Source organism: Xiphophorus couchianus, chromosome 7, assembly GCF_001444195.1.
Source record: "Xiphophorus couchianus chromosome 7, X_couchianus-1.0, whole genome shotgun sequence".
Classification (NCBI taxonomy): Eukaryota; Metazoa; Chordata; class Actinopteri; order Cyprinodontiformes; family Poeciliidae; genus Xiphophorus; species Xiphophorus couchianus.
In genome coordinates, this window is record NC_040234.1 from 35,923,675 (window position 1) to 35,946,909 (window position 23,235).

Sequence of the window (23,235 nt, forward strand, 5' to 3'; positions counted from 1 at the left end):
AAGACGTTTCCATCATCGGCATTAGAGTCACATTAATTTAAGCTTTTATTCTGACCTGTAATAATTCTTTGAAGCAGGTTAAATTATACACAGACATTAATACAAAGCAGTGGTGTTCAAAGTGAGGTTCATGGGCCATTTGCAGCTCTTGGCAAAACTTTGTGTGGCCTTTTTTTAACTTTAAATGGAAAATGTTAGCTGCAACCCAATTTGAAGCTAAGTATTTAGCTTCAAACTGAAGCTAAGTATTTGGCTTCAAACTAAATAGTTTGAAGTTAAATACTTAGCTTCAAACTAACTATTTAGTTTGAAGCTAAGTTTGCTAGCTAAGTCAGTATTTAGTCTGAAACTAAATATTTAGGTTAAAACTATATTTATCTTGCACACTAAATATTTAGTTAGCAAGCTAAATGTTTAGTTTGCCTCAATAAAAGTCTTTTGACCTCAAACACCTAAAGTGTTACGCAAACATTTAAACACACATTGAACTATTTCCCAAATTGCTCTGTCAAATATTTAATTTGGAGCTTAATATTTTGTTAGTTTACTAAATATTTAGTTTGGTAATTAAATATTTAGTATGAAGCTGTGAAATAAATTAATAACACATGGCTGAAATATTAAGCCCCAATTTTTGTCTCTTAGGGATGAAAAAACAAAATTATAGCTGTTAACTTTTGACAGTGTAACTTAAACAGCTCCTCGTAGCTGTTGATGTTTTTATTTAGTAAAAGTGCTAAAGCATATCAGCTCCACCGTTGGCGGATTGATGCTGCCTGTTTTATATCCCCATCCTGACTTTCTGGTCATTTTAAACTTTTATTAACGACCTCTGACCTCCTTATTTATCTGATTTTTAAGTGTTTGTGAAGTCATCCGGTCAGCTTTTATTGGCTCTGAGATTAAACTCTGGGGTGACTGGACATTTTTAATGCTAGTTTGAGAATAATCCCACAAGCTTAAAATCCTTTCCACACCAGAAAAGACCAGAACAATTGAATTATTGAAACTCCAAAAACAATGTGAGGTTCAAATCCATTTATGCTTCAGGGTTTTAGTTTAAAGGGTTAATATATCCAAACCAAAACTAACTAAATTAGATCAGTAGGATCAAACTAAGTCTGGCAGCTCTGACTTTTATTTCCATGTTTCAGTTTGATAAAAACATTCAGCACCAGAGGAGAATCAGTTGGAGTCGGTCTGAGTCCGTCTGTTTTACTTTAAAGGGACTGCGAGGACTGCCAGGGTTTGATGGAGAGCCGGGTATTCCGGGCCAGCCTGGAGAACCGGGACCTCCGGGTCCTCCGTCACACCCGGGGGTGAGAGGAGAAGTCGCTTCTGAACAGTTCGCAGCTGGAAGCAGCCTGATCTAATCTGAAATGTGTCGTCTGCAGGGGCTGGGAGCGCATATGGCTCAAGGAATGGATTCAAAAACAGGACCGCAGCACATGCTGAGTGGAGCCAGGGTAAGAACCGGCCGGCGCAGCAGCAGGGGCGGCTCTGGTGGTTTTGGTTCGAAATGAAGAACATCAGGAGCTGTTTCCTGATTTCGGACCTTCTGGGCCTTTAGAGGGGATGTTGTTTGGTTTGCTGTTAGGGTTAAAGATATGAAAACATCTCTAGATGGTGAATATTTCTGATTTCTTTCAACATAAAAGCTGCATCTTTTACAGAAAACAATTCATTACTTTTTGGATTTACATACTTAGCATGCACATTTACAAAATTAGGCATAACAATGACCACTAGATGGAGACAAAACACCAAGAACATGAAAACCTACAAAACATGAACTGAACTCATTGTAGTCTGAGGCTGTTTCTCCTCTCAGGTCGGGTTGGTTTGATTGGAGACCAAAATTTCAACAATAGTTACATTTTCAATTGATAGTTTACTTTCCTTTGAGCAACCTGTTCCCCTCCTGGCCTGTGGGGGCGCTGCACCAAGAGCGACTGAAGGAAACGACTCAAAAACCTCAGAAGACACTGAGAGCAACTTCCTTCTTCACCAGATGGAAACAAGATGGAGGCGTCAAATTTTAGTGTTTGGAGGATTTATTTTAAGTCTTTGGCTAAAGACAAGCCATTTCTCCTGCTAGCACATTTGCTTTGGTTGTATTTACCCAGAATCCCCTGCGCTGTAGTCCACTTCCTGCTTTTGGAACGGCCTCAACTCTGTTTGGCGTTCACATTCAAACCGAACCAGAGTTCACTTCTACCAAACCCAGACAGAGGTTTGCAGGACCAGAGTTCACCACAGAGTTTGATTAGCATTCACACCCCACTAACTGAGCTGGACTTCCCAGAAAAACAGACTGGGGTTGGAATAAAGTGGACTAAACTAGACTGGTGTGACTGCAAACGCAGAGACCATAATCCTGGCTCTGCTTTGAACCTCTTCACTGCATGATGAAGGCCATTGCTCCAAGACAGAAATAGGTGATTATCATCTGCATAAAAGCGAAGCTGAGACTCGCCAGTTCATCCCTGTTGAACTTTACAAGGTCACTGGACTCTGGCTTAGAGAAAGGAACGGGTGAGGAGGTCTCTCGTGTTGGGGGAGATCGGAGCAACTCTTCACGATGAATTGAGTCCCTTTGGAGGTTTTCCAACCATGTTCCACTGCAGAGACGCCTCAGGTTCTGACCCAGAGTTTACTGGAGGAACTGTATTCTGGATCACTCTGTCCCGGTTCTTCTGAAACTCCTTCAGCCTCGTAAACACCTTGGGATCCTGAGAATAATCTGGAGATTGTTGGTTGTGGAAGGTGCTGGAGTCGGTGCTGGCTCGAGTCTAACTCTGTGAAGTTAGCATAGTTTCTACGTGAATATGAGAGTTTTCTCCAGATACTCCAGCTTCCTCTTACAGTAAAAAACATCCATATTAGGTTAACTGATAGCAATCCATTGGTGGATTTGTCTCTATGTTAAACCAACCTATTGACCAATGGATAGATTGTTTATTGACCAATGGATAGATTTTATTATTAAAAGTTGAAGAAGTAAACCAAAGTATCAAAGTATTGCATGTTTCTTGATGGTTTCTCAGGGGGATTATTTGGGAACGTTCAGTTGCACCACCATAAATATGAAGCAGCTCCTGAAATGAATCCTTTGGATGTTTGTTTTAGGGAGAAGCTGGAGCCAGAGGACCAGTCGGACCAAACGGCTCACCTGTAAGTCTGTAACACGTCTCCTATCTAATGATGTCTGCATGTTCGCTCTGTTTGTCCTGAAACATGTTAATCCTACCTTTACAGGGTCACCCTGGACCACAAGGACCTGCCGGAGAAGTTGGTGATCCTGGTCACATGGTACGGAGATCATTTTCTAACTTTACTTTGTACTACAGAGCAATCATTTATTGTGCTATTTTAATTTCATGGCTGGTTTTGTTTATCAGGGTTCGCCGGGACAGAGGGGACCGGAGGGCCCTCCAGGAAAACCAGGCGAAGATGTGAGTCTCTGCAGCGTTAGAGAACTTTAACCCTGTTAAAACATTTTCAATAACACATAAAAAGTGCCACTTAATGTTGAATATGTCTTGGAGAAAGGAGCAGAAACATTTTGTCTTTGTAACTCTGCAGCCATAAAATCAAAATAAACTCAATTAAATCTAAAGAGGAGAGATGGACACTAATGCCTCGTTAGTGGCAGAACGCCATGGTTCAATATTTTACGGTCCGGCGATTTCAGGAGACGTTTCCAGCGCCGGTTTGATTCTCACAGGGCAGGTAAAGGTAAACCAAAACGTCTAACTCTGTCCTCCAATCAATGGACGGAGTTGTTTCCATTGATTGGACACAATCAACAGACACGTACATGAGTACGGTGTAGGTGTTGTAGCTCCACCTAAACAGTACCATCATCCTATTGATGAACAACTGAAGTGGGACCAAGAATATTTAAAATGGAAACAGACAGAATAGTGTACCAAGCCGCACAACTCAGTGGAAACGACGCATAATTCTGTTCTACCAGCACTACTCCAACCTACCAAGAAAGGTTTTTATGATGAGGTATTTAAACCCTCTACACACCAGATGAACTAAAGGTGTTTTTACATCTGATAGTCCGGTAGACTCGGTTCAACTGGGAAACAAAACGGCATCTTCTGTTACATTTTCAGTTGATACAGTTGTTTCTACTCTGAGTCAAACCAATCAAACCCTTTGAGAAACCTGTTCCCCTCCTGGCCTGTGGGGGCGCTGCACCAAGAACCACTGAAAGAAACAACATGAAAATCTCTGAAGACATTGAGCGCAACTAACTGTAAACAAAATGGAGTGTCGTCAGATTTTAGTAGTTGGAGGATTACTTTTTTGTCTTTGGCTAAAATCTATTAGCAGTTTCTCCTGCTAGCGCTAAGCTAGCCTATTTGTTCTGGTTGTATTTACCCAGAATGCCCTGCGCTTTCCAAGTGGTCTCTAGTCCACTTGGTGTTCACATTCAAACCACACCAAAGTTCACTTCAACCGAACCGAGATGGAGGTTTGTAGGCCGACCAGAGTTCGATTAGCTTTCCTGAACCGAACCGGACTTTGACTAGGCAGACAGACTGGAGTTGGATTAAACAGGAATGGCGTGAATGAACCCTAAATAAGGACGAAAATGTCAACTATCTGCGTGGAAAAACAGGTTCATCAAAAGGATCCTGAACTTTCTCAGGAAATAATTTCTTAGAGGTGAAAGGTCAAGCATGATGTGCTTCACTTGCATAAAAAACACAGCTTACATGTTGATTGTCTGATTTCAGGTTTAAGTACAAGTATTTAAAATACTTGAAAACCCAAAAAGAACAAAATGGATTTACTGTAAAATAATGAACAAATTTACACTTTATTTAAGCCTGGTATAAATGAGAACCAATAATAAAATAACATTTTCTAAACTCATTAAACATTCCCGCATTTCCTTAGATTGTAAATGTATTTTTCTCATCCAGGGAGAAGCTGGTAGAGCAGGAAATTCTGGAGAAGTTGGATTCCCTGGATCATCGGTAACTTTGGACACAATGGAGTTTATTTTACTAAAATCTTCATTTCCCATAAATAATCTTACATTTCGTTCATATTTAGGGACCAAGAGGATTTCCTGGAACGCCCGGTCCGCCCGGCCTGAAGGGGCACCGAGTGAGTAACAAAAAACTTTAAATTGATTTTATTAATCAAGGGGTTCTAAAAATGAATTTAGTTGATTTTTGTTTCTTCTAGATGATTGTTAAAAATCTCATTAATATTGAATTTGTTTACTGAATTCTCTGTTTCTGACCTTTAGGGTCACATTGGGCCTCTTGGTCTAAAGGGTGAAGCTGGAGCTTTGGGATCCAAGGTAAAAATAATCCTATCGTTTTCTGAAGGTTTGAAGATTTGGATTTAATGACAATAATGAGAACAATTTCCATTGGGTATTGTTTCCATGGTAACTATCCATTTCCCTCTTTGGTAACTTGAGGTTTGCTTTCAGCAGCAGATCTGATGTATTGTGGTAATAGCGCCCCCTAAATAATAAAATGCATTTTTAAATGAATTTATTTCATAAAAGTGATTAAAAGTATTACTGTTCATTGTTTAATGAGACATTTAAGGGTACATTTATTTATGATCTTACACACACCTCATGGGTCACATCATTATGATGCAGAAAATAATTTCTCGACCTGCAGTTGATGTCTCACGACCTCCCCAGGGGTCCCAACCTCCACTTTGGGAACCCCTGGTCAAGAGGTTGATTATGAAATTGTCACATCAAATTAGGTTTATAAAAACTAAGTTCTGTGGTATCAATTTGATATATATAAATGCCTCAAATATGGTGGTGCTAACATCTAATAGCAAGTCTGAAAATGTTTCAACTGGAGCAGAAACATAAATCAAATTTAATCAAATTCTTCATTATACGACAGACTGCCAGGAATCTGTCCAACTACACTGAAATAATTTGTGAAGACAGTACAATAGGATGTATTTTCAGATTTATGGACTAATCTGAGTGTCATCTGCGTAGAATTGATCAAATAATTTTATTCCTGCCTGGTATTCAAACCAGGCAGGAACAGAAATAGAAAGGAGTGAAGGAGTCATCCCTGAGGCACGCCTAGTTCCCACTGAACTGTCATTAAGACTGACAGAGAGGGATGTGTTGATGCAGCATCTTTATTGAGCAATAAAAGGAGGTTTATTTGGTTTTGTAGGGGGCTACAGGACCGCCTGGCCCGATGGGAGCACCTGGACCCATGGTGAGTTCAAATACATTTTCTTTTTCTTAGAAGCATAAAAGTGTAAATTTAATTTAAATCAGTTTTATGGATGGGTAATTTATTTGTGTTTAACTAACAGGGTCCTGCTGGGATGCCTGGCGAAAGAGGCCGGCCTGGACCTGGTGGAGTGGCAGTACGTCTGTTCATGCTAACTTTTACTTTTATTAGACACTGAATTGTAAAAAAAATAACACTCATAAACATGAAACTCAATGTCTGTTAGGGAAAGCGTGGCATGCCTGGCAACATTGGGAAACCTGGTCCACTGGTGAGTGATATAATGTTCTGCTTTTGAGTATTTACCAAACAAAACCATGTCAGATAAAACCGGCTGGCATTTCTGATGCGCGTGGATTCCAACATTACAATCATTCATCTTTTTTAACCCTCCTGGCCAGCAGGTGGAGACAGTTCACGGGTTTAACAAGAAGCAAGAGCAGTTGTTGTCAAAGCGAGTTCTACTATTGAGCTTAGATATACTACAGATGACGAGAATTTAGGTTTTTTTGAAGCGCTACAGCAACATGGTATTTAGCAGAAACTAATGCTAAAGCGCTAATTTAAATTCTAATTATATCTGTCCTTGAAAGACTACAAACCCTGAAAACCAATTTAATTTTGACATTATGATTTACATTTTCTATCACATCCTTAGACATTATGATGTTTATATCTTGTTCTCTACTGTCTGTTTTTTATGTTGCTCCTGCATTTTGGAAAAACAGAGAGAGAGAGGAAATGGAACTGCTACGTAAACCACTTCAAAATAAGAGCATGAATATAAACATCTCAACAGTCAGTAACCAATATGAAATACAAAACAGTCAAGTAAATTAGCGCTTTAGGATTTATCCAGAAAATGTAGCGTACAGGAAGCTAAGTGCACTAAATGTTTTCAAAGTTAGTTAAAGTACTAAACATTTTCAACATTAGCTAAATCGCTTTAGGATTTATCTGGAAAAATAAATGTAGGAGAAGCTAAGTGCGCTAAATGTTTTCAAAGTTAGCAAAAACGCTGAACGCTTTAGCGCATTAGTGGATTAGCTGGAGTGTGCTAACCACTGCTAGCCTGTTATCAAATGGATTGTCCTCATGCGTCTAAAAGATTTCTTATCAGACAGAAAACATGTTGAGGCATATTTTGTGCATAACAGCAACGTTTCCTTAGAATCTACTTGGAAAAATATTTTCTTCACCATGTTAAGACAGTTCATAAAGCCAGTTTTAGGTCATGCTTTTGTTTATCTGTCATCCTAATTAATAATTTCATCAGTATAACTGTAATATTCTCTGGTCTGCCGGACTTCAGGGCCCGTTGGGTCTCAGCGGTCCTGCCGGGTATCCAGGAGGCCCGGGAATGAAGGCAAGTACAGAAACTCACTGAGGCCTGTACATCATGACAACATGACACATACAAACTTCATGATGCTTATTGTACATGGTTGTCATCTTTCACAGGGACAGCCTGGTCCCACAGGGGTCAGAGGTCCAGAAGGCCCTCAGGGTCAGAGAGGAGAGACCGGTCACCAAGGCAGAGCTGGACCAGTTGGACTGAGGGTCAGCATCTGACATTTCTTATACTGGCAGCGCACATGTAGGGCATTAAATGGATGTAATGCTGTTGACAGATATAATGTTAGGAGCTTTGTGTTCACAGGGACCCATGGGTACAGATGGAGGCCCAGGAACCAAAGGACCAGTGGTGTGTAAATGTTGTTCAGCTCCAACTGAGCTACATTCTTTACTACAAACCAATCAACCAACCAATGGGTCACTCTTTACAGGGTAACTTGGGTCCACAAGGTCCTGGAGGCCACCCTGGACCGTCCGGCCCACCAGGACCCCAGGGAAGCACCGGTCAGCCTGGCATTAAAGGACAGGGGGTGAGCTGACTCTAAAGTTTTCACCTGTTTCTGGATCTCTGTTAAACTTCCACTCATGTTAATGAGAGTGACCTCTGACCAAAGGGAGACGTTGGAGTTCCCGGTTTCAAAGGTGAAGCAGGACCAAAGGGAGAACCGGTAAGAGTCCATTGAAAAGAAGCTGATTACCTGAGCCTGACGAACAATTTTCTAACTTTTGGATCCTTTCTGGTTTGTGTTTCTGTCTTTGTTAGGGTCCACCAGGTTCCCAGGGAGTGATAGGACCTCAGGGTGAGGAAGGAAAGCGAGGAACACGTGGAGATCCTGGCTCGGTTGGCCCTCCAGGGCCCGTCGGTGAGAGAGTGAGTCACCGTTTTGTTCACAACAATACCTTGTTCTAAATAATCCCATAATTTCACAACAGGGTTTTCAAAAGTCCTGATCTTTTACTCATGTTCACATTCACAACTTCAAATCTGTGGACATTCACTGGACGTTCCTTCTTACCAAATCGGTCCATCTATGACCTTTGGACCGATTTTGAACAGGGATGTTGACTGAGTCCTTCTCCTTTCCCCCATTTGTTGCTAAAGCTAAAGCTGCCAGGATGAGCTAGCATAGACAATGTTTGTTGACTGTCATTGGTCAAGACAAGTCCACCTGTTGACCAGAGCTGCTGGTCTGTGCAAGAAAAGTTGCCCAGAAATGTCTTCCTTAGGGATTATCTGGTACTGGAGCGAACTTTGGACTGATCTGAACCCTTGCCTGGTTTTTCAGGGTTCTCCTGGCAACAGAGGTTTCCCTGGTGCTGATGGCCTGCCAGGACCTAAGGTATTGTACATTTGCTGTGAATATTTCTGTCTTATTTTATCTGATTCATATACCTAAAGAATAATTCCCTCCTTTTGGAAAGGGTGCTCAAGGAGATCGTGGCATTTCTGGCCCTGCAGGCCCTAAAGGTTCTCTAGGGGACCCGGGCCGTCCAGGGGAGCCTGGTCTACCAGGTGCAAGGGTAACACAAGCGCTGTCTTTTACCTTCAAACTGCTGGATGTCACCTGTTGGTTAAATCTTACTGGTTCTGTCTGATCAATCACTACTTTTTATTTGGTAAATCTTCCACAGGGTCTTACAGGTACCCCAGGAGTCCAGGGGGCAGAAGGCAAGCCAGGGCCACTGGTACGTCACTTACTCATTGGTTAGCAGGGCCGATTCAAAGCCAAAATCACAGATAGATGTTTAAATGTAGGATTGGCTCAATGGTTTATATGATAAACGTGTCTGCAAATTTATCATTTTATCTCAGTAAGCTTTTTTTAATGTTTCTCCTTTATGTTTTTTCATACACCTCTTTCATTTTAGAATACAATGTTTACATTTACAGGTGTATTTATTTTGTAGCATTCCTTAGTTTCTATATTTCTGTGTTTCCTGTCAACATGCATATTCATTCCTGCATTATGTTTGAACTAAATGAGGCTTTTTTTGCAGTACATGGCAAGCTTAAACTGCAGCATGTATTTTTACCCAAAATCAATAAATCAACCTTTCTATCAATAAGAAACGTGTTTGGAGGTAATTAGATATTGGATAAACTGTAAACAATTATGATGCCCCAATTCACACTAAAAGCTCTTAATTTACTTTAGAATGAAAAAAATATCCAGTTTACATACAGAAATATCAAATCAATTCAATAAAATCACCCAGAGAGATTCTAAGTCAAGTGTTTGTGTCAAGTTGGACTGGAGAAAAGCACAAGTTAGCCTTGCTGATCATTAGCATCTTTAGCTTTTGCAGTTAGAATAAGTTGCAGTAATTTCAGTTACCTAGAAGGATTATAAAGTGTGATAATTTATAAAATAAGTTTTAACAGAGAAATTTGCCAGTGTAATTTCTCCATACATATGGGAAAACTACACATCATATCAACAGTAACCGTGCTAATAATTAGCACCATTAGCTTTAGCGGTTAGCATAAACTGCGTTAGGTGCAGTTGCATAAAAGGGGTCAACTAGCAGATATATATTTACCAGGAGATTAAATGTTTATATTCATAAGGAAGGACTACACAACGATGCTAACTGTTAGCATTGTTAGCCTTGTTTGGAGCACAGGAAACAGTTTGTGTTAAAACTTTACACACTTACATATTTTACTGTCTTTAAATTTACTTTGAAGTTTTGATTCTCTGATTAAAATACGCAGTGTGTTTTTTTTAGGGTCCGTCTGGTGAAGACGGACGCCCAGGCCCGGCAGGATCGATTGGTAATAGAGGCCCGGTGGGCACCATGGGGGCCCCGGGCCCCAAAGGTTTCAGTGTAAGCTCGCTTTTCCTTCATTTTTACACATTTTAGCTAAAATCTCATTTTGTTTCTGACTTTAAATATGTTTTTCACATAAAGGGTGATCCTGGAAAAACAGGCGAACAAGGATCTCCAGGAGTACTCGGTCAAAGAGTAAGTCATTTCCTCCAGCTTTAACTAGGCCGTTTACCTTCTACGATGAACTTATTTGTCACTTTGCCATCAGGGACCTCCAGGAAAAGATGGAGAAGTTGGCCCTGCAGGCCCGCCCGGCCCGCCTGTACGTATCTTTATGTGTTATGAACTTGATGCATCATTTCTAGACCTAAAAAATGACTTTTGTTGACTAAAGGGCCCCGCAGGAGACAGAGGAGAGCAGGGGCCACCTGGCGTGAACGGATTCCCGGTGCGTTGAGTTTATTTTTTCTAGAACAAAACCTTCACAGCATTCTAGATATATAAACTATCATCGGAAGAGAAATGCTTAAATAAAACACACTGACTTTGGTAAAGATTGTCTTTCCGCTGATTTTTCATTGTTTCATTTCTTATTTATTCATCTGTAGGGTTTGCCAGGAAACCAAGGACCCCCTGGAGAGTCTGGTAAACCAGGTGACCAAGTAAGTCCAACAAACATAAAATTTTTATCCACAAGGTTTCAAATCAATAACTCACCTCTATGTTGCTTTCAGGGCATTCCTGGAGAAATTGGTCCACTTGGTCAAATTGGACCGAGGGTCAGTGAATTTCAGCTTACATCAAATTTAAATGACCTAAAATTGTAAAATCTAAATTAATATTTAGATTAAATGATGATATATCTTCCAGGGCGAGCGAGGAATCCCTGGAGAGAGAGGGGAACTGGGTGCATCCGGCCTGCAGGGACCTAAAGGGATTCCTGGAGCGCCAGGTCCAGACGGACCAAAGGTAGCACCACTGATCCAAGACGTTTCCTTAAATCTGATGTTTTTGAAGCTAGAAGTTTGATAGGTCAGAAGGCTATTATTATTATTATTATTATTATTATTATTATTATTATTATTATTATTATTAATGTTTTCCTGAGTTCAGACCTGAAAGACCTTTACTGCACACGCTTAATGGAAATAATGTTTCATGTTTTGTAAATGTTTGTATCATTTTATTTTAAGGAAATTGTGATCTGAAGAAGTTTAGAAAGTCTCTCGTTATTCTGTCTCCCTTATTTTCAAAGATGCAGCAATAACACGTTATCATCGGCATAGAGGGAGCAGTAAAATCTGACTGTCACGTTTAGTGACTCTGAATGTAACAGTAACTGGAAAACTCAGATCTCTCTCCTCCCTCTGCTGTCTACGTTTGTGTAACACAACAGGAAACAACAATATATGTTTTTAGTAAAAGTAAAATGACTAAATTAATAACACATAACTTTGATCTAATTACTGGATGTAATCAGATTACTGTCTGTCAGATGACGGTAAAAAGACGTTTTTTCAAGTTTCTCAGTTAAAAACCTTGTTTAGCTTCAATTCACTGACAATATGAACATCATCAATCCAAATGTGACTGTAGGGCAGCCCGGGTCCGCCTGGCACTCTGGGAGATGTCGGTCCTCCTGGTCTTCAAGGGATGCCAGGAGAGCGAGGAATCTCTGGACCTCCTGGGCCCAAGGGTGATCGGGTGAGTTCCTCAGCCGCAGTGCCAGGGTTCTTCACTGGAGGAGGATGAAAAAGGTAGCAAACGGTTTGTTTTTGTGGTTTCTGTTCAGGGAGCCATCGGTGAGAAGGGATCAGAAGGTACGCCCGGAAACGACGGAGCAAGAGTGAGTTCATCCTCCACTGAGTTTTCCTCCGCCTCAGCCCTGAACAAAGGCGTTTAATATAAACTGATGATGGATCGGTGCGGCTCACGGCTTGTCCCGGCTCGTCTGAGCCGACAGCGCGCTGCCTGTTGCTGACTGCCTCTGTTCCCTCCGCAGGGAGCGCCCGGCCCCCTCGGCCCAGTGGGACCCGCCGGACCCAGCGGAGAAAAGGTTCACCTCCTGTTTCATCACTGATTTTAAATGTTTTTAGAAACATTTTACACATTTGGGTCTCTACTGCTTCTAAAAACAGCCGGGTTTTGGCATTAAGTCGATGTTTTTTGGTGCCTGGATGTAGAAACACTTCAAAACCTTCCCAGTTGTAACGTCACAACTTATTTTAAAAATGTTTATACTTCCACTGCATATAAATGAACATTTACATGTAAATACATGAGATTACAGCTAGGTGGCTAATCTCCATCTCTAGTCCCATTGGCAGGTTGATGTTAAACTGGGTTGCCAGATCTGGCTGATAGTTTCCAGCCCAAAAGCAAAGTGAAACTGTTCAACTCCAAAAAATAAAAGCCCAAATCTCAACCTCTAAAGAAACTAGCGTTATAAATACATATATTAACAAAGTCTGTTATTACAGATATTTTATCACAACCTTCCAGATCCCATTCGGACTGCAAAGGACTTGAGTCTTTGAACACAACAAAACTGTTTTACAGTGACACCAGATTAGCCACTGACTGATCACTGGTGATGTCAAGCAGGACAGATTGAAAGAACTATTTGAAATAATTTTCCTATAAAACCTTTCTAAAAATCCGATCAGTCTTGTTAAAAGCAGCTAAAAGTTTACCAACTGACACAAACAGTTTTTTTCCCGGGCCAACGTGTTGAAAAACAGCCCAATCTGGCAACATGGCGTTAAAGCAGGCACTACCCTTCACCTAGCAATCCCAACCCGTTACCTAGCAATGGGATTGCTAACGGGGGTAACGGGGCAGAGTTCCACCCCGTTACCTAGCAACCCCAGCAGAGTTCCACCCCGTTACCTAGCAACCCCAGCAAAGTTCCAGCACATTTTGTCAAAAAGATGTCATGTTTTGATCTGATCGTAGATCTGTAGATTGTAGATCTGTAGATCGTAGATCTGTCCTATCCTGTTCATGATCGGTCACATTTAAAGGTATGGAATACATTAAAGGTCTTTACTGTCAGTGAGTATGTGGCATCTTTCCAGGGGGAACCTGGACCCAAAGGGCCAGCCGGACCTCCAGGATCCAGAGGAACTCCGGTACGCTGACCTAAACCGTCATTTTTTTATCTACAATTACGTATTATTTTAGATATTTCCAATCAAAACTTTGTTTTCTTACAGGGATCGAGGGGTGACCCCGGTCCGATCGGCGCTGTTGGGTTCACCGGACCACAGGTAGCTAAAATAATGTCCGTCGCTCATGTAACGCCTCGCTGTCCGTAGCTCCAGCCTAAAAATCCGTGTTTCCCAGGGTCCCGATGGTCAACCTGGAGTGAAGGGAGAACCTGGAGAGCCCGGTCAGAAAGGAGATGCTGGTTCTCCAGGACCACAGGGTCTGGCCGGAGCCCACGGACCTCCGGTGGGTCTCAGACTCGGTCTTACACCGTCACCAAGACTGAGTTACAATTTTATCCGTCGTTTTAGAGTTTAAACACTTAACAGAACATCATCTTTCCTGCTTATGTTGCTGAGAAGTTTCTTAAGGTGCTGGTTTATTGTTTTAGGGTCCAATTGGTGTTTCTGGGCTGAAAGGAGGTCGAGGAACGCAGGGTGCACCGGTACGATGACGATTCATTGGAACTGATTTACCCCAGCAAGCCCTAAACGCCTCATGAATCAATTGTTTTGTGTTTTCCTGTTTTAGGGCCCCACTGGTTTCCCTGGATCTGCAGGAAAAGTCGGACCGCCGGGCCCACCTGTAGGTACCGCTCTGTAAAAACCGGACTGGACTTTGATGAAATGGTTTTGACTAACATTCAGTAACTAGTTCCTCAGTTTAACTTCTTTAACTAACTGAAACTGAATGAATTCAATCTTTTTCCACCTTTAGTTTGAAATAATTCCTGTCATCTGTTAAGAGGCACTTTTAGTGCAGAGCTTTAACTCTGGAGTTATAACTTTATTTAAAATAAATATAATTTACTGATTTCACTGACTTTTCTTCAGCCATCATCTAAACTCGTTTCATTTCATTTCACTTTTTTTTGCTGCTGCTTTAAAAATAATAGTAAGGAATTTTCCAATAATTTTTCAGAAGGAAGCGGTAATACTGCCACCCTCAGGTGGGAGTTAGCATCGCATTTACCCAACGTGTTTAATCAATTTGTGGAAAAATTGCAGTTAACCAAGCAGGGTGTATTACATTTCTGTAGTTTTCTTCAGTTTTTTGTAATTTCAGATCAAGAGATCTGCAACATTTTATTTCCACTAATGTTAATTTACTTATGTTTGAATTTTATTATTTAAAGAGCCATTTTTCCAAAATAAAATCCTTCATTAATGTATTATAGTTATCATCCAAAATATAAGTTCTTAAAATCTAAAGTCAGAACCAAATCTTATCTTATGAAATTGATTCTGATTCAATCTAATAACAAAAAGATATAAAATGAATATTACTGATTGCTTTAGAGTTGCTTTTTATGGAGATTTGTCCAATTATTCCGGCTAAAACCCGGATCTGTTCCTTTAGCTGCTGCGTGTCGGTCCACAGCGCCGCAGGCAGATTAAATATTCATATTCTGCTTTTCGGCTGAAATGTTTAGGATTTATTTCACGTTGAGATTTAAAGGTACAGCAGCTCCTAAAACCGATGCTCGTTTAGTTTCTCTGATTGTGTCTGTGGATTTTCAGGGCCCAGTCGGGGAAGCAGGGCCCCAGGGAGCCCCGGGGAAAGAGGGCCCCCCAGGACTCCGCGGGGACCACGGGTCGCCTGGGAGGCAAGGCGAGCGCGGCCCGGCGGGGCCCTCAGGGAGCCCCGGGGACAAGGGCGACCCCGGAGAGGACGGCCCCACGGTGAGCTAACGACGCCTCCGTTCAGCCGACCCACAAAGCCTTTCAGTCTGCAGGTGTGTAGTTAAAGTTTGCTGTGTGCTTCAGGGTCCTGATGGCCCTCCGGGTCCGGCTGGAACCACAGGACAGAGAGGCATCGTGGGTCTTCCTGGGCAGAGAGGAGAACGGGGCATGCCGGGTCTTCCAGGACCAGCAGTGAGTTTCCCCGACCTTCTGCTTCATCTGCAAAATAATCTAGAATCTGGATCCATCAGACCTTAATCCGGTTTTGTTTTCCACCGTTAATCCGGTTCCGTTTTCCTGGTTCCAGGGGCCTCCAGGGAAGCAGGGCTCCCCAGGATCAACAGGAGATAAAGGCCCTCCAGGTCCGGTCGGCATTCCCGGCGCTAACGGACCCCGTGGCGATCCCGGTCCGGATGTAAGTAAAAGCTGGTTTTTCCCCAAGTTGTTCAACAAAGATGTGATTATTATTATTATTATTATTATTATTATTATTATTATTATTATTATTATTGTTATGAATTTTTTTATTTAGGTAATTTTTAACTTTTCCATCAGAAACATAAGCACGGTTTCTCCCAGTGAATTATCAGCCTGGTGGGCTGCCAGGCTTTAATTGCTCCCCACCAGACTAAGTTTGTTTATTACAGTTTTTTTATTGACATAGTCAGTTCTGTTTATTTACTGGAACCATAACCACTTCCTGTCTTTACCAGGCTACATGCTAACGACTTTAGCAAATAAAAAAGACAAGTCACAAATGAAGAATAAAAACATTAATATTTATTCTATATCTTTTTTTATGTTTGCCTGTGTTATCGTTTTATTGCCCAGCTTTAGTGTCGATATCTTTGATCATTGATCAGTTAAGAATGATCGATTCCTCTTCCACCGTATTTCTATGATTTATTCTAGAGCAATTCATGATCTATAGTGCCAACGTCTATGAAGAACTCCGCAGGAGTTTCATTTTTATCAGTTTCCTTTGCTTAACCTTCTGGACTCTGTAACTCATGGTGTTGGTTCTGCTCAGGGCCCGGCCGGATCCGACGGACCTCCAGGGAAAGACGGCGGTCTGGGTCAGAGGGTAGGAGGAAAACCAAACATTCTGGTTCTGATTCTTATGATGCAAAACACTGACAGTCCAAAACGTTTCAGGGAGACCGAGGAGATTCTGGTCCAGAGGGTTTGATTGGTCCACAAGGACTTCCTGGAACCCCGGGACCCGTCGGTGCCCCGGGTTCTCCAGGAAAGAGAGGCGAGCCTGTAAGTCTTTACCATTCAGCTCTAACATCATCTGTTGGAGCGCGTTGAGGGTTTGGTTTGGGTCAAAGGTTAACCACAGATCTTTCTACTGACTTTAGGGCTCAAGAGGACCCCAAGGACCACCTGGAGCAGCTGGAAAACGAGGACTGGTGGTCCGTCTTAAAGCCGTGAAACAAAACAAATGATACAGTTTGAGATGAACTGCAGCTACAGACTTTGTTCTTCCAATTCAGGGACCACAAGGACCGAGAGGAGATAAGGGTGACCTGGGCGATCATGGAGAGAGAGGACAGAAAGGACACAGAGGATACACGGGTCTGCAGGGTCTCCCTGGACCTCCGGTACAGCCTGCTCCTCCTCCCACCTTTAAGAGTCCAGACATGAACAGGTTCCTCAGTAATGACAGATGCTGTCCAACTCAACATAACTGATCCCTGACCAGGCATAACATTATGACCAGTGACTGTCCAGGTGACCCCTGTTGGTGGGTCCAATCTGACCCCTGTCCACTGATTCCCCAACAATGGGCACAAGAGAATCAAAACCGGGACATGTGAATGTTTGGGTCGTGTTCTAATAGGAAACTTTGGATTCCTCCATCTACATGGATTTTACTTTGATGCCTACCTAAGCATGGCTACAGACCAGAACCAGCAGGAAGTGTTGGTTTGGTCTCCAGATTCCTCAGATCTTCAGATGTTTTCACATGTGACAGACCTGTTGACCCGGTTCTACTGGAACCAGAACTTCATAATCTGCTCCACCTCCACCTGCTGTGGTTCTCTGAGTCAAACCAACCTCTCTCTGGTCTGCTTGGTGTTCACATATGCATTGGAACCGAACCAGAGTCCACTTCAACCGAACCGAGGTTTATAGAAGGACCCAAGTTTGTTTCAGACTTTGATTACTTATTCACAGCTCCCCAAACGATCCGGACTTTCTAGATAAACAGAAAGTTTATCTATTGAAGCGGACTTTTGGGATGTACTGGACAAACAATTCCAACCCACGACAACCGTCCACTGCCAAATACCACAGGTTACCATCTACTGGAGGCAAAGTCTCCATAAGGCCATAATGTTGTGTCTGATTGGCGTTTGTTGTTGAAGGAATTGAAAATACAACTCTCTAACTCCACTTAGAAATTGGAGATATAAGATATTAATTTCAGGCTAATAAAGTGTAAACATTGACATTTCTGAAGTATTTGTACTTTAGAGACAAGCAGTGTTGACAGGAATCACAAGGCCAATTTTCTAAGATGGGATTATTTTCTAAGGTTTTAGATGAGAAGATACCGAGATCCTCAAAATGAGCTTCCATTTATCTGATTAACGGTGAACAAAAGAGCAATTATGTGAGATTTTCTGCCTGAAAATTGCTCCTCATGTTTGTTATTAATATTTTTTAGGGCACAACTGGAGAGCAAGGAGCTCCTGGGATAGTCGGACCGGGCGGGCCGAGGGTAAGCGCTGCGCTTACATGGGTTTTATCATGAAAACATGTTTTCATTTTAATGCAAGATAAAAACTATAGCTGCTGATGCCTCCAGTAACTGTCACATACAAAATGTTCGTTAGCTCTGGCCAGTTCAGTGCTGTGTTGTGGATCAGGTGTATGATCTCTATAGTTTTACAGGAGCAGCAGATAAATTTCTGATTTTTTTAATGAGGCCAAAAATTTGAATAATTAGCTGTAAATGATAAACCAAACATTAGCATAACAACATTAGCATTAGCATCAGTTCAGCTCAGACCATTGATTTCTTCTAATGTTGAGTTCTCCTTGAATCTGACTCAGGGTCCTCCTGGGCCCATCGGGCCTCCTGGAAAGGAGGGGTATATGGGTCAGCCGGGCCCGATGGGACCTCCAGGGACACGAGGACTCAGTGGAGAAATTGGGCCTCAGGTAATGATTTGAAATACTTAATCTGAGAGTCACTGAAAGCTTTATTTACCTAGAATAAATAAAGCTGTGTGTGGAATCGACAGGGCCCTCCAGGAGAACCCGGACCCACCGGTCCTCCCGGGCCTCCAGGACCACCCGTGGCGGCTATGGACGATCTGTTTGGCGGCCCCCAGGATTACGACTCCGGGCCCCCTCCTCCTCCAGAGTTCAGTGAAGACGAAGCCCTGCCCAACAGCAACTCCTCCACCATCATCCCCGTGGACCCGGGCGTCCAGGCGACCTTGAAGGCCCTCAGCAGTCAGATCGACAGCATGAAGAGTCCGGACGGCAGCAGGAAGCACCCGGCCAGGACCTGCGACGACCTGAAGAGGTGCTACCCCATGAAGACGAGCGGTACGTCACTTTACAGCCTGCAGCGCCTCAGGAAGGGAACTGTTTGGGTTGTGAAGTAGCTTTTGGTGACTTTGTCTGCAGGTGAGTACTGGGTGGATCCAAACCAGGGCAGTTCAGAAGATGCCATCAAGGTTCACTGCAACATGGACACCGGAGAAACCTGCATCTCCGCCAACCCGGCCAGCATACCTCGCAAAGTGTGGTGGACCGCGTCCAGGAACAAACCTGTGTGGTTTGGAGCCGACATCAACGGCGGGACGCACGTGAGCCAGAACTTCTTCAGCATTAGCCGAGAATCTTCATGGCACAGCGCTAACTTTTTTTCTGTGTTTCCAGTTTACCTACGGCAACAGGGATCAGCCGGCGAACTCCGTGGCGGTGCAGATGACCTTCATCCGCCTCCTGTCCAAGGAGGCGTCTCAGACCGTCACCTACCACTGCAAGAACTCCGTGGGCTACAACGACGCCAAGGCGGGCAACCTGAAGAAAGCCGTGATCCTCAAAGGCTCCAACGACCTGGAGCTGAAAGCCGAGGGCAACAACCGCTTCAGATACACGGTGCTGGAGGACTCCTGTTCGGTACGGCTCATCGCCCCGAAACACCAACAGATACAAGACAGAGAAACAGAGGAAGACTGCCTGTTCCAAAACTATCCTGGATATGTTAGAGAGGAACAACTTCAGGAAAGCTATTCAATAAATCCAGCAGTGTTTGACCCTAGCTAAACGTTAGCTGCTCTAACCCTGAAGCACTAATCATTAACTAATCATATCGCTAATGATATATAACAGAAGCTAATGCTAATACAATAAAACCAACATGGTACACAGTGAACCCTCGTTTTTCACAGTGTTACGTTCTGAAAAGAACCTGTGATAGACGAAATCCGCGAAGTAGTAACCTTTTTTTTTTTTTACAATTATTATACAATAAAATACTCCATAATACATTGAAACCAAAGAACAAAACCTTTTTACAGGCCCAAACATTTGTTTAACAAATAAAAGTACTGTATAAATGTTTTTGGTTTTTTTTTACAAATAACTACTGTACTGTAAAGTAATAATTTTATTCATCAATATGAACTGAAGGCTTCAAATTGCGGAGATCAGCGCCGCCCCACTGCGACCCGAGTTATTGGATTAGAACGGGAGAAAATGAAAAATGATTATGAAAAAAAACAAAGTACAGTAGGACAAATAGTGACTCCCGTGTATTTCACTGCTCTTCTGACTGAGCCGCTGCATCCTGACTCCGCTCTGTAGCGGGTTTTTTCTTCTAAAGCCCGCGGTGCAGGTGGGTTTCTTAGAGAGAAGAACATAGTTATCGGTAGATGTTGTCGCTCTTTGTTCTTCTGGGCAAAAAGATTCTTGAAATTGCAAGAGAATTTGCAAACTTAAATATGGCAAGGTGCTTTACGTACGTGTACATATTAAACCACAACGTTGTTGACACACAGGTAGAGAAGAAGCGGAGAGACTGTTTAGCCAATCAGAATGCAGAACACAATGCACGATGCAAATCCGTGAAGCAGTGAGACCGCGACAGGTGAACGGCGATGTAGCGACGGTTCACTGTATAGCAGAAGCTGATGCTAAAGTTAGGAATTATTTGAAGGAAAAGTCATCATTTTCTGTTATTTCTACTAGTGTAAACACCCTGAGCGCTTCAGGCCGTCAGGAACTGATTTGGTTTCTCTGTTTTACAGCAAGCGTCCAGCAGCTGGGGCAAGACAGTGTTTGAGTACAGGACACAGAAAACAGCGAGACTTCCCATAGTGGATTTGGCCCCTGTGGACATTGGTGGCCCCAGTCAAGAGTTCGGCATCGACATCGGGCCAGTATGCTTCTTGTAAACTTCCTTAGACTGTTGGACTGACAGCTGACACGGTCAGAGTACTGAGGACTCTTCTGGCCCTGTGGCAGGATATTTATTGTGCTTTTCACCCACAACAAGACATCCAAGATTTCTAATTTTGTATGAATTTTTGGTTTTTAAGAAAAATAATTGGTAAAAAAAGAAAAACCTAAATCATTCCTTTGTCATCTCGTGTTTGTTTGCTCAAAGCTTCATGCAGCAAATTTCACTCCACAAATTGGACACAAAGTAACTGAGAGCTGCTGTTCATAAGCCCGTGTCCCACTCTCATTGCTTTTATTATTATTGTTGTTACTGTTTTAAATAAGAACTCTGTTTTTATGTTTGAATTGAACACATTGTGGTGCTATAGAGGGGAAGGCAGCCCCGGATGATGAGTTCCCCGGATCGCCGCACGGCCAGGCGGGGGATCGGATCGCTCCGAGTTAGCTACCTCGCCACCGACGCTCAGAAATCAGAAAACCACGTGTAAATCTGTCCTGCCAGGTGCTGTTTTCCAAGTGATTTCTAATCCCGGTGCAGAGCTGCTTGGGGTGTAAATAAAGATGATGGAGGGACGAGTGAAGTCCTGTGTGGTGACTTTTGACCCAAATAAACGGTACAGCAACAGGTAGCGCAAATATCACCATCCAATGCACGCCGGTTCCCGGTTTGCCGTATTCTGGACTTATAATGATGCTCTAGAAATCCTTCTTATATTCAGTTTTTTGGAATAACTAGCTGTCTGCTTTGTACTTTTTGCTTTGCAACAAATTAAATGAATGCTTTTTAATCGCCCAAGTTTTTGTCAAATTAATGAAAGTCCTGTCAGGCTGGAGGTGGCGCTAACGTGAACCGGGTTTTTAAAAAAATTTTTAAAGGATCTTCTGTCACTATTTCAGTCAACAGCATTTATTATGTAAACATATGAATGATTCAAACTCCAAAACACACAAACATAACAAAACAAACGCAAAAGAAAACAGGAAATAGAAGAAGTAAACTGTAAGGTCCTCCAAACCACCAGGGGGCGTCGACCGCCGAATCATCTGGGAACAGACCTTCAAGAAAGACTGGACGAACAGAAGAAAGTTTGAGGAAGTAAGAGAAAGTGTGCTAATCTTTGAGCAGCACTTTTACGTAGCTATTATTACCGACTCCAGACTCCCTCTAGTGGTCAGGAGGACTTGCGTTTAGTAAAGCGAGAATGCAGTATTTTATACTTCCTGTTTCTGCGATTGGCAGCATTTTCTCTCCCGCTTCTATTTTCTGTGACGGCAGCATTTTTAATGTTCCATTTGTTTTTTTTGTGTTTGTGTAAAGCCAGATGATAAATCAATTTTACAGATTTATCAAATTTTCTGTTTCTGAAAGTTACATTTTTGGATTTTTTTTTCACCAGTGCACTTTTGGGCTTCCATAATTGAGAGTAATGTTAGCATACCTAAGAACTACCATCTTGTTTGACAATCATTTTCTTTTTCCTTTTTAAACTTTGAATTCAGGTCAAGTCACAGAAGGAACAGCTGAAATAAAAAACATTTTTTAAAACATTTTCTGTCATTTGTAATTTTTTGCAAGGAAGAAAATTGTATTATTTCTGTATTCTATTAAAATTGTGCATTTTATTTGGTTTAAAAAGTTTGAGATTATGTTTATGCATTTTGGAGTTTGCATCATTCATGTGTTTGATGCATATTTGCACCTTTCGGCCACCGTGGAAAAGAGCGGGCAAGAGGAAATTTTTCACACAGGAAGTGGAAAAGTTTGGATGTTTATAAATACGTCCGTCACAATAACAACTTTTTCTGGATCAATTGTTCCAGAAACTATTTAAATTAACAAAAGTATTATTTTGAGACAATTTTCAACTGATAGTAAGAGTACATGGCATTAATCCAAATCCTTGCAAAGATAAAAAAACAAAAAAACTTTAATTTCTAAAGAACATTCAACACTGGAAAAAAAAATTAAATATCCAAACTTTTGTTTAAAAAAATCACTAATTGATTGTGTGATCAACTGATTAATTGTTTTTTTTTCCTGCTGATAAGAAGAGGTTGCAGGGTTCAAATCTCATTTATGAATTTAAATTCACAACAGCTTGCAAAATTATTCACAACACTTTTTTTTTTTTACACATTTTGTCACATTAAAATGTAAAATGTTTTGATTTTATGTGACAGAACAACAGTCGTATTAAACCGCATGGTGGATGGAGTATAATGGACACTCTCTTTGCCTTTTGGGCAGGAAATGAGGGAAAACCTGCAGCAAACGCCCCTGAGGTCGGAGTTGAACCGCAGACCTACAGCCTGCTGAGACGCATCAGTAATCAGCGCCTTTACTGCGATACCCACAAACAAAATCCTCTGCAACCAGCTGCTTTCAGAGAGGAACCAACCCCCTGTGAAAACTTAGCCCCGCCCCCAAACAAATGTTGAACATTTTGAAAGTGGGCGGAGCCAAAATATACGGAGGGGCGTGGCCAAGCTTGGGAATGAGTGGAGAGCGTCAAAGGGGTTAATCATCCGGACAAGGA

General features: G+C 42.1%; 1 protein-coding gene across 2 annotated transcripts in view; it reads left to right on the forward strand.

Moving 5' to 3' along the window:
- col5a2a (collagen, type V, alpha 2a) overlaps positions 1–21,491 on the forward strand; it is a 45,640-nt gene extending 24,149 nt beyond the window's left edge. For both annotated transcript variants that reach the window (XM_028024469.1, XM_028024468.1), the window contains exons 7-54: positions 1,227–1,319; positions 1,395–1,466; positions 3,130–3,174; positions 3,259–3,312; positions 3,402–3,455; positions 4,944–4,997; positions 5,077–5,130; positions 5,276–5,329; positions 6,192–6,236; positions 6,337–6,390; positions 6,481–6,525; positions 7,567–7,620; positions 7,716–7,814; positions 7,915–7,959; positions 8,042–8,140; positions 8,225–8,278; positions 8,374–8,481; positions 8,897–8,950; positions 9,033–9,131; positions 9,243–9,296; positions 10,341–10,439; positions 10,524–10,577; positions 10,651–10,704; positions 10,777–10,830; positions 10,991–11,044; positions 11,117–11,161; positions 11,253–11,351; positions 11,979–12,086; positions 12,175–12,228; positions 12,385–12,438; positions 13,460–13,513; positions 13,598–13,651; positions 13,728–13,835; positions 13,981–14,034; positions 14,121–14,174; positions 15,110–15,271; positions 15,356–15,463; positions 15,579–15,686; positions 16,302–16,355; positions 16,427–16,534; positions 16,633–16,686; positions 16,768–16,875; positions 17,946–17,999; positions 18,335–18,442; positions 18,526–18,835; positions 18,917–19,098; positions 19,172–19,414; positions 20,545–21,491. In XM_028024469.1, coding sequence (XP_027880270.1) covers positions 1,227–1,319; positions 1,395–1,466; positions 3,130–3,174; positions 3,259–3,312; positions 3,402–3,455; positions 4,944–4,997; positions 5,077–5,130; positions 5,276–5,329; positions 6,192–6,236; positions 6,337–6,390; positions 6,481–6,525; positions 7,567–7,620; positions 7,716–7,814; positions 7,915–7,959; positions 8,042–8,140; positions 8,225–8,278; positions 8,374–8,481; positions 8,897–8,950; positions 9,033–9,131; positions 9,243–9,296; positions 10,341–10,439; positions 10,524–10,577; positions 10,651–10,704; positions 10,777–10,830; positions 10,991–11,044; positions 11,117–11,161; positions 11,253–11,351; positions 11,979–12,086; positions 12,175–12,228; positions 12,385–12,438; positions 13,460–13,513; positions 13,598–13,651; positions 13,728–13,835; positions 13,981–14,034; positions 14,121–14,174; positions 15,110–15,271; positions 15,356–15,463; positions 15,579–15,686; positions 16,302–16,355; positions 16,427–16,534; positions 16,633–16,686; positions 16,768–16,875; positions 17,946–17,999; positions 18,335–18,442; positions 18,526–18,835; positions 18,917–19,098; positions 19,172–19,414; positions 20,545–20,691 — 4,035 coding nt within the window. In that variant the 3' untranslated portion in view covers positions 20,692–21,491. The remainder of the gene's footprint in view (positions 1–1,226; positions 1,320–1,394; positions 1,467–3,129; positions 3,175–3,258; positions 3,313–3,401; positions 3,456–4,943; positions 4,998–5,076; positions 5,131–5,275; positions 5,330–6,191; positions 6,237–6,336; positions 6,391–6,480; positions 6,526–7,566; positions 7,621–7,715; positions 7,815–7,914; positions 7,960–8,041; positions 8,141–8,224; positions 8,279–8,373; positions 8,482–8,896; positions 8,951–9,032; positions 9,132–9,242; positions 9,297–10,340; positions 10,440–10,523; positions 10,578–10,650; positions 10,705–10,776; positions 10,831–10,990; positions 11,045–11,116; positions 11,162–11,252; positions 11,352–11,978; positions 12,087–12,174; positions 12,229–12,384; positions 12,439–13,459; positions 13,514–13,597; positions 13,652–13,727; positions 13,836–13,980; positions 14,035–14,120; positions 14,175–15,109; positions 15,272–15,355; positions 15,464–15,578; positions 15,687–16,301; positions 16,356–16,426; positions 16,535–16,632; positions 16,687–16,767; positions 16,876–17,945; positions 18,000–18,334; positions 18,443–18,525; positions 18,836–18,916; positions 19,099–19,171; positions 19,415–20,544) is intronic.
- The last annotated feature ends 1,744 nt before the right edge of the window (positions 21,492–23,235 follow it).